Genomic DNA, 13,352 nt, shown 5'->3' on the forward strand with positions numbered 1-13,352 from the left:
CTAGTGTGTCTGAAGACAGCTACAGTGTACTCCTATACATAAAATAAATTAATTAAAAAAAAAGAAAAAGTAGTACATGCCTGTAAGCCAAGAACTTAGGTTACATGAGCTTTTGTGTCAAAACATTGAAAATAAAATATGGGGGGCTGGAAAGATTACTCAGTAGTTACAAAGTCCTGAGTTTAATTTCTAGCAATCACATGGTGATTTACAACCATCTATATTGGGATCTAATTGCCATCTTATGTTGTTCAGACAAAGCGTCAATACATATAAAATACATAACAGACCTTTAGCCAGATGGAGTGGTACACACCTTTAATCCTATCACTTGAGAGGCAGATGCAGGTAGATCTCTGAGTTCTCCACCACCCTCATGTACAGCAGAGCAAGTTCTAGGGCAGCCAGGACTACACAGAAACCTTGTTTTGAAAAAAAAAAAAACCAAATCTATTTAAGTTTTACAAACTGGGGAAGAATATTCAATTAGGAGGTTGAACAAAGTGAAAAACAAAACCCAATATGATAAGGAAAAAATTTCAAACAGTTCCCAGCAGCTCTCTTACTCTATGTGAGAATGAAAGCTCTACCATAGTTTTTTGAAGGCAGAAGCTACATTTTCTATGTATTGTTTTTGTGTTTTATTTGCTTTTTGATGTAGATTCTTACTACGTAGCCCTGGTTGTCCTCAAACTCAGAGATCTACATGCTTCTGCCTCCTGAAGTGTTGAGATTCAAGTCATGTGCCACACACAGAGAAGACTCTTCTGTTATTCTTAAAGGATATACAGTATTTCTGTGGTGCTTTAAATTCTTGAGATTTGAAGGAAGCTCAAGGGTATTGTATCATATTCTTCATATAAAGGAGATCATCTTGGTTTTAACAGATTATGATGAAGATGACTATGATGCTGATTGTGAAGATATTGATTGTAAATTGATGCCTCCTCCACCTCCACCCCCAGGACCAGTGAAGAAAGAGAAGGACCAAGATGGTATTACTGGTGGTAAGTTAAAAAAAATGTCTACTTCCTTTTAGGAACGAGTTTCTACTCATAAAACCAGGCTTTGGGCATGCTTAAGGGGCTTTTAAAAGTTACTTGTTGGAGGGCTAGAGAGATGGCTCAGTGGTTAAGAGCAGTGGTTACTCTTCTAGAGGACTTGTGTTCAATTCCCAGCTCTGACATGACAGCTCACAGCTATCTGTAACTCCAGTTCCAAAAAATATAATGCCCTCAGACAGACATACATGTAGGCAAAATACCAATGCACATAAATGTAAATCTGAAAAAAAATGCTAGAGAAGGATTTTTCTTTTTAAAAAATTATATAAGGTTAAATACTGATATTGAATATAAATTTTCTTTATAAAATGTTCAGTAACACACAGTTAAGGAATAGTAATTTAATTTAGTGTTCCTTCCTCAAATTAGGTTGCCATCATAGTTACTGGAATGTTTGATTCGGAATAGTTTCCCAAGAACATTTTTTTTTTTTTTTTTTTTTTGGAGATAGTGTCTTACTATGAAGCACCTCACTGGAATTTTCTATAATAGGCCAAACTGCCTTTAAATTTGTAGCAGTCCTTCTGTTTCTGCATTTTTAGTGCTGGGATTATAGGTATGAGCTACCATACTGTGTTCCCCTGAGACTTTCTGATGTAACTAATTTATATACTCATTAAAAAAAACTTTTAATCTGGTCATGGTAGTGTATGCCTATATTCCCAGTACTCTGAAGACAGGAGGATGACTGCTAGATTGAGGCTAGCTAGGACTATGTAACAAAGAACTTTCGGGATTGTAGCATCACTCACATTCTGAGATTTTAAAGATTTATGTGCTCCTGAGTTGTTATCTCACCATTCTTAACCCTGTAACAGTAATAATCCTGCCACATATTAGATGAAGAACAGTGTCTTTTTTTTTTTTTTTTTTTTTTTTTTGAAACAGGTCTTTACTGTGTATTCCTTTCTGGCCTGGAACTCTATATAAATGGGGTTGGCCTTAAACTCATAGAGATTTTCTTGTCTCTGGTTTGCTGAGTGCTGGGATCAAAGGTGTATGCCACCATGCCTGGCCCTGGTCTTTTATATTTTGAGAGTATGTTACCCTAAATTTCTTCAGTTGGTACTTTGAGCAATTTTCTTTAGTTTGCAGGGCCAATGTTATTTGACGTTCTGTTTAGAATTTATTTTTTGTTATTCTGTGGACTTTACAGTTCTCCATCTTATAGATCTTTGAACTGAACATAACAGGGCCTGATTAATGTGAAGTATTACTATAATTTTGTTATTAATCACAATATTGGGCACAGTATTGGTCATTTATGGAAAGTAGTAAATGTAGTAATAGTGTTTATTTTCTCTTATCACAACCCTAGGGTACCAGGTGCAAGGTGAGTTTTGGGATTGTGGGAAACAAGTAGAATGAGTTTTCTGGCCTGCATACTAGTAACCTGGGTGCTTGGGACTATATCTCCTTCCACAGAACCATGCATATTAGCTTAGAAGGGGGTGTTGGCTTAATGGAAGGAAATGTTTTCATAGTGACATGCCAAAGGGGTTTCTTTTCCTTGTTGCAGTGTCTGAAGATGGAGAAGGCATCATCTTGCCCTCCATCATTGCCCCTTCCTCTTTGGCCTCAGAGAAAGTGGACTTCAGTAGTTCCTCTGACTCAGAATCTGAGATGGGACCTCAGGAAGCAACACAGTCAGAATCTAAGGATGGAAAGCTGACTCTACCACTTGCTGGGATTATGCAGCATGATGCCACCAAGCTGTTGCCAAGTGTCACAGAACTTTTTCCAGAATTTAGACCCGGAAAGGTACTTTGTATGGATAATGTCCATAATAAAAACTGAATTTTTCTAGATTCCAAGTTCTGTTGTTATAATGCTAAATACACAGTTATGAGTCATGAGACTTACCACTGACATGAATATAAGTCATGAGTCTTAATGGTATTCTTATTCAGTGGCAGATAATTGTTTATATAGAAACTTTCTATGCTGTATTAGATCATTTTTTTTGAAGTTATGTGTTGGAAATGTGCTATCCTGTTGCCAAGTGTGGTTGTGCATGCCTTTAATCCTAACACTTGAGAGGTAGAGGTAGAGGCAGTTGGGTCTTAGTGAGTTTGAGGCCAGTTTGGTCTACAAAGTAAGTTCCAGGACAGCCAAGCTATATAGAGAGACCCTGTCTCAAACAATATCAGTCCTATTGGTGCCTGATGAGATGGTTCATTGGGTAGAGGCACTTGCATGCATGCCTGAGGATCTTAGTTTGTTTTGCAGATCTTACAAATTGGTCAGAGAGAACCAACTCCTGAGACTTGTCCTCTCACCTCTCTACCCACATATTATGGCATGTACACTTGCATATACACACACAAACACACAACTAAATAAAATAAATTTCCTGTTAGAATAAAGAGTAAACCAAGTATCTTAGATATTCTGTTGCTATAAAGAGATTGCATGACTAATGAAACTTATAAAGGAAGGCATTTAATTGGATGCTTGCTTATGGTTTCAGAAGGTTAATTAGTCCATGAACATGATGGCAGGGTGCGCAGTGGCAGGCATGGTATCTAAGCAATAGCTCAAAGCTTATATCTGAATCGACAGGCAGACAGAGAGTGAGACTGGGTCTGGCCTGGGCTTTTGAAACTCAAAGACCCCCCACCCCCCAGTTACATACCTTCTTCAGTAAGGCCATATCCCTTGATCCTTTCAAGCAGCTCTATTAACTGGGAACACAGCATTCAAATATATGAGTCTATGGATCAAATGTAGTAGTATGGACCTTTGACCCCAGCTACAAGGGGAGGTTAAGACAGGGGGGAATCATAAGTTGTAGGCTTTCTGGGCTTCAGAGTGAGTTCAAGAACAAACTGAGTGGCTTAATGAGACCTTGACTTGAGAAGCTAAAAACTTGACAGGTATAATGGTGCTTGCCTTTAAGCTCAGGCAGAGGCAAGTGGATCTCTTGAGTTTGAGGCCAGCCTGTTCTACATAGAGTTCCAGGCCATGCCTACATTGGGAGACCCTGTCTCAGAAAACAAAAATAAAACAAAGCTAAGGATTGATAGAGTGCAAGTCCCTAGGTTCAAATCTCAGTACCACACCAAAAAGAAGAAAGAAGAAGAAAGAATTGTTTTTTTCAGGAATAATGTTTTTGTGGTCTGAAATTAGCATGCCTGCATTTTTCCCCCTACAATTGAAAACTTGAGAGTTTTTCAGACACTGAATCTCTGACATAATACTATGTTTTATGAAAGAAGAAGAAAGAATTGTCCTTTTCAGGAATAATGTTTTTGTGGTCTGAAATTAGCATGCCTTCATTTTTCCCCCTGCAATTGAAAACTTGAGAGTTTTTCAGACACTGAATCTCTGACATAATACTATGTTTTATGTTCTAGGTGTTACGCTTTTTACGGCTTTTTGGGCCAGGAAAGAATGTCCCATCTGTTTGGAGGAGTGCTCGGAGAAAGAGGAAAAAGAAGCACCGTGAACTTATACAGGAAGAGCAGATCCAAGAAGAGGAGTGCTCAGTAGAATTAGAAGTCAACCAGAAATCTCTGTGGAACTATGACTATGCTCCCCCACCACTTCCAGAGCAGTGTCTCTCTGATGATGAAGTAGGCAAAGTAGACATGAGATGAAAGTCTATCTTTTGTCAACGTTGTAACTAACACTTTAGCATTAAGAGTTCTTTGTAATTGTCAATGACTAATAATGAGCTAAATCCAATCCAACAGTCTCACTTTTCCTGTTGTAACAGAAAAATATTTGGTAGGACAGGGAAGATGGTGATACATTGCTAAATATAAAGCTATTACTCACTGACAGAGCATGCCATGTTATATCCAGGTAAAAATTCCTGTTCAGGAATCATCCTTGTGATTTCTCTAACCTTATAATTGTTAATTCTTTGTAGCCTTGGGTCATTTGGAATAGGGAACCCCCCCCCCCCCCATCTCTACATCTCTGACTTTGTTTCAGATCACAATGATGGCTCCTGTGGAGTCCAAGTTTTCCCAGTCAACTGGAGACACAGATAAAGTAATGGATACCAAACCAAGAGTGGCAGAATGGCGTTACGGACCTGCCCGGCTGTGGTATGATATGCTAGGTGTTCCTGAGGATGGAAGTGGCTTTGACTATGGCTTCAAAATGAAGAAGACTGAACATGATCCGACAGTAAAAGGCAACATGATGAGGGTAAGCAAACCTGGTATATGAGAGAGAAGAATCACCAGTGTGCGTAGGGTTCTAACATTTTTACTACTTAGCTGAGGATTTCTTGAGTAGAATCTTTAGTAGATTTGCATAGGAGGGCCTCATATAACTAGACCCTGTTTTAATGATTCTGTTTTTAAAATTCGTGCTGTTAGAGTGGGAGAGGAGGCAGATCTTTTTCATTATCAGGTAATTTGCACAGGTGAAACGTCCCTTTTTCTGTGCTAAAGAGTGATTCCAAGGTCTTGCACATGCTGGGGAAGCACTCTTATCACTGAGCTACATTCCCAATCCTTGGCTTTAGAGACAGAATCACACTTTGTATCCTGGGCTGACCTCAAATTGGAGTTCTCCTTTCAGTCTCCCAAGTGCTAGGATTTTAAGTATTTGACACTAAGCCTGGCAAAGCGCCACTTCATGAATCACTTAGGATCTAGATTGGGAACTTTGACCAGTGATTGACTGATTTATTATTCTTTCTACTTACACAGAAATTAAGGAAACTTGAGGAAAACAGTGGCGTTGATCTTCTGGCTGATGAAAATTTCCTAATGGTGACACAATTGCATTGGGAAGATGATATCATCTGGGATGGGGAGGATGTGAAACACAAAGGAACAAAACCTCAGCGTGCAAGTTTGGCTGGCTGGCTTCCTTCCAGTATGACTAGGAATGCCATGGCCTACAATGTTCAGCAAGGTATGCTTCTATGCCAGCAATAGCTAACACACAGGTTTTCATGTCAGTCATTATAAGTGATCCTAGTTGTGGTCTTTTAAGCGTCTGAGGGCTAGTGAAATACTTCAAATCTAATCTTTGATTTTTTTTTCATTTTTTATTCATAAAGACACTTTATATTTATCATTTTATAATTTTTTTCTCAACCAGGTTAAAATAAAGAATACTGTGCTTAGCTAGGCAGTGTTGGTGTATGCTTCTGATTCCAGCACTTGGGAGGCAGAGGCAGGCTGATCTCTATGTGTGAGGTCAGCCTAACCTACAGAGTGAGTTCTGGAATATCGAGGGCTACACAGACCCTGTATCAAAAACCAACCAAACCAAACAGAAAACACATACACAAAACTGTGCTTAACAGCATGAAAACAATGTCAGAAAGGAAAATTCTGATATTTGAAAGATTATCAATTATTAACTTTTTTGATATTTTATTTTCTGCAAGTATATGGTTAAGGTTAATTAATTAATGTTGAGACAAAGTCTTGCTCGGTACCTGATGCTAACCTGCAACTCACTGTTTAGCTCAGGTTGTCCTTAAACTCACCATCTTCCTAAGTATTACAGTACAAGTGTTTGTTGCTATACTGTTTGAGTTCAATGTTACAATGCTGTTTTTGCTTTGTTCGTTTTTTTTTTTTTAAGATAGGGTTTCTTTGTAGAGTAAGCCTCAAACTCACAGAGATCCTGACTCTATCTCCTGAGTGCTATGGTGGCAGTGTTTTTGGAGATAGTCTTGTCTATCTTGTATCTCAGGTTGGAATCAGATTTACTGTAATCTTCCTACCTTGGTCTTACAAGTGCGGGATTACATGTGTAAGCCATTACACCCTTCTATGCTGTGGTTTTTCTCTTGCTTTTGTTTGTTTTTGTTTTTGAGACAAATTTTCACTGTATAGTCCTAGCTGTGTGTAGACTGGGCTAGCCTGAACTTTAACTGCCTACTACTGCCTCCCAACTGCTGGAATTAAAGGTATTTGCCACTATGCCTTGTTAATTTTATCTTAAAATGCAATTTTATATGTATGTTTTCGAAGTTGTGTATATAAATGTTAACGACATGGGAAACATTCATTATTAATTTTTAGAAAAAAATGGTTTTCAGTATTTCCATCTTATCTATTTATGTGGGAGTCATTCAGACTTGAAAGTACTTTTAAACAACTCCTTGACAATCTCTAAATCATTCTTGGTGATCTTGATAACCCTTTGGCCAACACTGAGGTCAGAGGGGTATATTTAATAGTCAACTTGGTTTATTGGATTTTTGAGACAGGATTTCACTCTGTATCCCTTGCTGGCCTAGTACTTGGCATGTTTGTAGTCCAGGCTTGCCTTGAACTTGAAGTAATCCTTCTAATTTATCCTCTTCAGTACTGTGATTACAAGTAAATGTAGGGGAATGTTTAAAATGGAAAGAAAAGAAAATATGAAACAGCATATTTGGTATTCTGTTTGTAAACATAAAAAACAGAACTATATAAACAAGAGTTTGACAATAAGATATTAAAGCATTTGCAGCAGTTATTTTAGTTTTTTCAGTTTTTTCTATACCGTTCTGTATTCGCCACATTTTCTCAGTTACTCTGGATTCGTTTTACAATTTAGGCAACATACCACCACCACCATTGCCACCCTGTCATTCATTTATTTTCCTTTGAGCCAGTCTTACTATATATAACTCAGATTGTCTTTGGACTCAGTATTCTCAGCCCCTACCCGTTGAGTACTGATTATACAGATATATATATCATCACACCCAACTCAAAAAAGCCTTAATTTTGTTTTTGCGTTTTAAAGACAGGGTTTCTCTATGTAGCCATGACTGTCTTTGAACTCTTTGTAGACCAGACTGGCCTCGAACTCAGAGATTCACCTGCTTCTTGAGTTCTGGGATTAAAAGTGTGTGCCGTCACCACCTGGCTAAAAATGCCTTATTTTAAAAAATAATTTGAAAAGGGTTTTCTCTTCAGTTCTGGTTAAATACTATCGGTTGCATAGTTTCTCTTTTAAATTTTTGGTTTTTTGAGACAAAGTCTTGCTGTGCAGCTCTGCCTGGTCTCTTTCTATCTCTGCTTCCCAAGTTCTATGATTAAAATAGAGTGCTATAATATCCAACCTAGTACCAGTGTTTTGATACAAGATCTTGGTGCGTAGCCATCTCATCGGCCTCAAACTCACAATCCTCTGTCTTATGAATGCATAGTATTCTTAATTATTCTTATTTTGTGTATAGTATTCTTAGAAGTCTGTCTTTCTTACTGATAATTGCTTTATTTGCTAACATTTTAATATCAATATTGATCATAATTTTTTAAATGGTTTACTTATTCTTATTTTGTGTGTACTGGTGTTTTTCCTGGATGTATGTCTCTGTGAGGGTGTCAGATCCCCTGGAACTGGAGTTGCAGGTATAAGGTTCCATGTTGGTACTGGGACTTGAAACTGGGTCCTTTGGAAAAGCAGCCAGTGTCAAAGTGAGATATATGTGATATCTTGTAGGTTTCTTTTGAATAGTTATATGAGTACCTGAACTATTTTTTTTCTTTTTCTGTTTGCTAGAATCATAATTAAAAGGAACATTAATATTTTGTTTGTTACTGTTTTCTTGTTTTGGTCAGGTTTTACAGCTACATTAGATGATGATAAGCCTTGGTACTCCATCTTCCCTATTGATAATGAAGACCTGGTATATGGACGTTGGGAAGACAATATTATTTGGGATGCTCAGAACATGCCTAGGATTTTGGAGCCTCCTGTTTTGACACTTGATCCCAATGATGAGAACTTGATTTTGGGTATGTTGATGGCAGAAACCAATGTTTTTTATCTTTGACATAATTAATGTCAAAGGGCAAGAGGATATAAAAATGTTAGAGAAGGCAAAAACTAGAAACTTTCAGGTGATACTTTTTAAAAAGTAGAGTTGTATCTGCTAGTTTTTAGTGTTTGACTATTTAGGAAAAACTCATGTAGAAATTTTGAAAATTGTATCTTCAAGACATTATTAGACATGGCTAGGCAGTGGTGGTAAACATCTCGGGAGGCAGAGGCAAGCCTGAGTTTGAGGCCAGCTTGGTCTACATAGTCCAGGACAGTCGGGAATACACACAAACTCTTGAAAAAGAGAAACAAAAGATATCAGATATAGTCTATCTGAAGAGAATTACCAATTAAAAGTAGTCTGGAAGTGGAGTGAAGGATCTACTTAGAAACTCCAAAAATATCTGTAGAAAGATGAATTTTAGCTGAACCTGGTAGTATGGATCCCAGCCATTTAGGCATCCAGGGCAAGAAGTCTATAAGTTCAAGGCCTATCTTGGCTGTAGAGTGTGTTTTAGGACAGCTTTAGCAATTTAGTGAGATTGTATGTAAAAATAATGGAAAATAGGTAGAAGGCTGGAGATATAGCTCAGTTGTAGAATCCTTACCTCACTTGTGTAAGACCTTAGTTTCAGTTCTTAGTATTGTACAGAGGGGCAGAGAAGAGGGTAGGAGAAAGGAAAAAAGAAGAGAAAAGAAGAGAAAGAACACAAGCATTTAGGGATAGCAATTTCAAAGCCATTTCTTGTTATATCCTCAGAAATTCCTGATGAGAAGGAAGAAGCTACTTCTAATTCCCCATCTAAGGAGAATAAGAAAGAATCATCTCTGAAGAAGAGCAGAATTCTCTTAGGAAAAACAGGAGTCATCAAGGAAGAGCCACAGCAGGTTTGTGAAAAGAAAAGGACTTGGTATTTAGAAGAACAAAGAAAGGTATTAGGAAAGGGTAGTCTGACCAATGCTTATTTGATCTCTCATTAGAACATGTCTCAGCCAGAAGTGAAAGATCCATGGAATCTCTCCAATGATGAGTATTACTATCCCAAGCAACAGGGTCTTCGAGGTACTTTTGGAGGGAATATTATCCAGGTAAAAATAGCTGCTTTGTTTTGATGGAGGGTATGGGTAAAGATTGCCTGGGAAGGAGTTAGTATTTAATTTTAACTCTTCTGTTTCTTGTTTAGCACTCAATTCCAGCTGTAGAATTACGGCAGCCCTTCTTTCCTACCCACATGGGACCCATCAAACTCCGGCAGTTCCATCGCCCACCTCTAAAAAAGTACTCTTTTGGGGCACTATCTCAACCAGGTCCACACTCAGTCCAGCCTTTGCTGAAGCATATCAAAAAGAAGGCAAAGGTATAAATGAATCCTGATTAGAAAAAAAGTTCTGTAAGATAATTGGGGTGGAAATTGGGGGGGTTATACTAGATACTAGATTATATTAGGGAAGTACTTATTTTCTCAGATGGGATACAATTTTATTTTGATTATTCAGAAGAATGTCCTTATTCTTAGAAGACTTTGTTTTTAGGAGCTGAGCATTGAACCCAGGGCCTTGAGCTTGCTAGGCAAGTTCTCTACCACTGAGCTAAATCTCTAACCTTTAGTAGATTTATATGAATATACCTAAGGCTAAAATATTGCAGCTTTCAAAACTGGTTTACTAAAATCTGTAGAAAATTTACAGATTAAATAGGGAAAATGCATAAATAGTGAGAGAAAAGATTTTCAGAATACTATTTTTTTAATTTTAGAGGTATGTTTGAAAGTTTTCACAATAGAAATTGAAAAAATAACATGTAAAAAGCTTTTGGTATTATCTCAGATTGGATGATATCAGTGTGTGTAGTTTATCTTCCTGTTGGGAATAGGTTATATTATCTTCATTTTGGACAGATGAGAGAGCAAGAGAGGCAAGCCTCGGGTGGTGGAGAGATGTTTTTTATGCGCACACCTCAGGATCTCACAGGCAAAGATGGAGATCTTATCCTTGCTGAATACAGTGAGGAAAATGGACCATTAATGATGCAAGTTGGCATGGCAACCAAGATTAAAAATTACTATAAACGGGTGAGACACTCAAATAATTTTTTCCGTATGTGTATGTTTTTTAAATATTTATGTGTCTGAGTGTTTTGCTGCATGTATGTATGAATGCCGGAGGAGGCCCAAAGAGTGTGTTGGTTCACTTGGAACTGGAAGTATGGATGGTTGTAAGCCACCATATGAGTGCAGAAACCCAAACCTGGGTTCTCTGTAAAAACAACAAATGTTCTTAATCATGGAGCCATCTCTCTATGCCCTGAAATTTTTGTTATCACTATAACTCTGATTAGGTATGTAGTGATACTCTGAACATGTATTTTACCATATATACATTTCTTGGGAGAAATGAGTGGTACCTATTGTTAATAGCAAATGCAATGCCTATGAAGATTACATGTATGTTTATTGGTTTTATTCTGTGAGTCTGGGTTTGCTTTGTTTTTTTCTAGAAACCTGGAAAAGATCCTGGAGCACCAGATTGCAAATATGGAGAAACTGTTTATTGCCATACATCACCTTTCCTGGGTTCTCTTCATCCTGGCCAGTTACTGCAGGTAAAGAATTCTTTCCTGTCTTTATTCTCTTTTAAGGAAATTGACAGATAAGGAGCAAGTTTTCCCAGAAAAGAACAATTCTAGTTGATCAAGGTGTTCATGTATTAGTTATAAGTTAGTATAATCCATTGGGAGTAATTATAGGTGTGGTGGCACACACCATTAATCTCAGGATTTGGGGGACAGAATTTGAGACCAGCTTGGTCTACATATTGAGTTTCAGGTCATCCAGGGCTATGTAGAATGACCCTATCTCAAAAATGGTCTGGAGAGATGGCTCACCAGCTAAGAACATTGGCTGTTCTTATAGAGGACTGAATTCGATTTCTCAGCACCTTCATAGCAGCTCGCAAACATCTGTAACTCTAGTTTCACGGGATCAGAACCCTCTTCTAGTATCCTTGACCACTTTTTTCATGTGGTACACAGACATAGATAAAGGCAAAAGACTCATGCATATTTTAAAAAATAAAAAAGAATTAAAAATAAAAACTTAGTATGATCTACTGGATATGGAGGACAGGAGGATCTGGAGTTCAAAGTTATCCTTATGTATGTAGCAAGTTTCTGTCCAGTTTGGTAATTAAGAGACTGTCTCAAAAAACAAAACCAGCAAAAATTGGTATAATTGAAAACCTTTTTTAAAGATTTTATTTATTTTATGTATGTGAGTACACCAGAAGAGGGCATCAGATCCCAATACAGATGGTTGTGAGCCACTATGTGGTTGCTGGGATTTGAACTTAGGACCTCTGGAAGAGCAATGCTCTTAACCATTGAGTCATTTCTTCAGCTCTTTTTAAAAACATTTATTTATTTATTTATTTATTTATTTATTTATTTATTTATTTATTTATTTAATAAGTACACTGTAGCTGTGTTCAGACACACCAGAAGAAGGCATCAGATCCCATTACAGATGGTTGTGAGCCACCATGTGGTTGCTGGGATTTGAACTTAGGACCTCTGGAAGAGCCATGCTCTTAACCACTGAGACATTTCTTTAGCTCTTTTTAAAAAAGATTTTATTTATTTATTTATTTATTTATTTATTTATTTATTTATTTATTTATTTATTTACTATATAAGTACACTGTAGCTGTCTTTAGACACACCAGAAGCGGACATCAGATCCCATTACAGATGGTTGTGAGCCACCCTGTGATTGCTGGGATTTGAACTTAGGTTCTCTGAAAGAGCAGCCAGTGCTCTTAACCACTGAACCATCTCTCCAGCACTAATTTAAAATTTAAGGCAAGATATTTACTTGATAATAATTCTGTGTTATTTTTAGATTTTTAGTTTAAATATAAAAGAGTGGGGTTGTTTATTGTTTGATTTGTGGAGGTTGGTGTGTGTGTTCACGTGCGCGTGTTAGTTAAACTAGGATCTTTATAGCACAGGCTGACCTAAAACTTACTACTTAATCTAGAATGGCCTCAGATTGGCTTCAAACTTTGGGGCAATCCTCAGCCTTATGAGTGCTGGGATTGCATATATGAGAATGAGTTACTATACAACTGCTATTTAGAAATATACACTGGTTGGGGATGAGAGTGGCGATGTACCCCCTTTAACTCTAGGGAGGTAGAGGCAGGTGGATTTTTGAGTTCAAGTCTAGCCTGGTTTACAGAGTGAAGGTCCAGGATAGCCAAAGGTGCTGTTTGTGGTATTTCTCTTAGGACTTTTTGGTGGTGGGTACTTTTCTTTAGATTCAAAGCTAATAATAGTTTATCTCTATCTAGCTTCTGCCTCTATTTCAAACATTTACATCCACCTGCTTTTCTGTGTTTTTGTTTATTCTGTCCTATTAGCATGCTTTGTTTCATTGTTTCTGTTTTATTTATTTTATTTTTTATTATTTCATTTTTTTATCTTACAACTTTAAAAAATAGAAGGTTATATGTACAGATTTTTAAAGGAATTTTGGCATAACACTATATGAATATTTT

The 13,352-nt window shown here is 37.3% G+C and overlaps 1 protein-coding gene across 4 annotated transcripts in view; it reads left to right on the forward strand.

Moving 5' to 3' along the window:
• The window catches only part of TAF1 (TATA-box binding protein associated factor 1), a gene marked incomplete at its 5' end in the record, with an annotated part of 92,838 nt that overhangs the window by 4,864 nt on the left and 74,622 nt on the right, over nucleotides 1–13,352 (forward strand). For 3 of the 4 annotated variants that reach the window (XM_080910316.1, XM_080910314.1, XM_080910315.1), the window contains 11 exons: nucleotides 888–1,007; nucleotides 2,584–2,825; nucleotides 4,421–4,639; nucleotides 5,004–5,222; nucleotides 5,732–5,939; nucleotides 8,597–8,773; nucleotides 9,559–9,686; nucleotides 9,780–9,887; nucleotides 9,983–10,156; nucleotides 10,697–10,870; nucleotides 11,296–11,400. In XM_080910316.1, coding sequence (XP_080766442.1) covers nucleotides 888–1,007; nucleotides 2,584–2,825; nucleotides 4,421–4,639; nucleotides 5,004–5,222; nucleotides 5,732–5,939; nucleotides 8,597–8,773; nucleotides 9,559–9,686; nucleotides 9,780–9,887; nucleotides 9,983–10,156; nucleotides 10,697–10,870; nucleotides 11,296–11,400 — 1,874 coding nt within the window. The remainder of the gene's footprint in view (nucleotides 1–887; nucleotides 1,008–2,583; nucleotides 2,826–4,420; nucleotides 4,640–5,003; nucleotides 5,223–5,731; nucleotides 5,940–8,596; nucleotides 8,774–9,558; nucleotides 9,687–9,779; nucleotides 9,888–9,982; nucleotides 10,157–10,696; nucleotides 10,871–11,295; nucleotides 11,401–13,352) is intronic. The other variant, XM_080910317.1, reaches the window with a different exon arrangement.

Source organism: Micromys minutus, assembly GCF_963924665.1.
Source record: "Micromys minutus genome assembly, chromosome: X".
NCBI classification, from domain to species: Eukaryota; Metazoa; Chordata; class Mammalia; order Rodentia; family Muridae; genus Micromys; species Micromys minutus.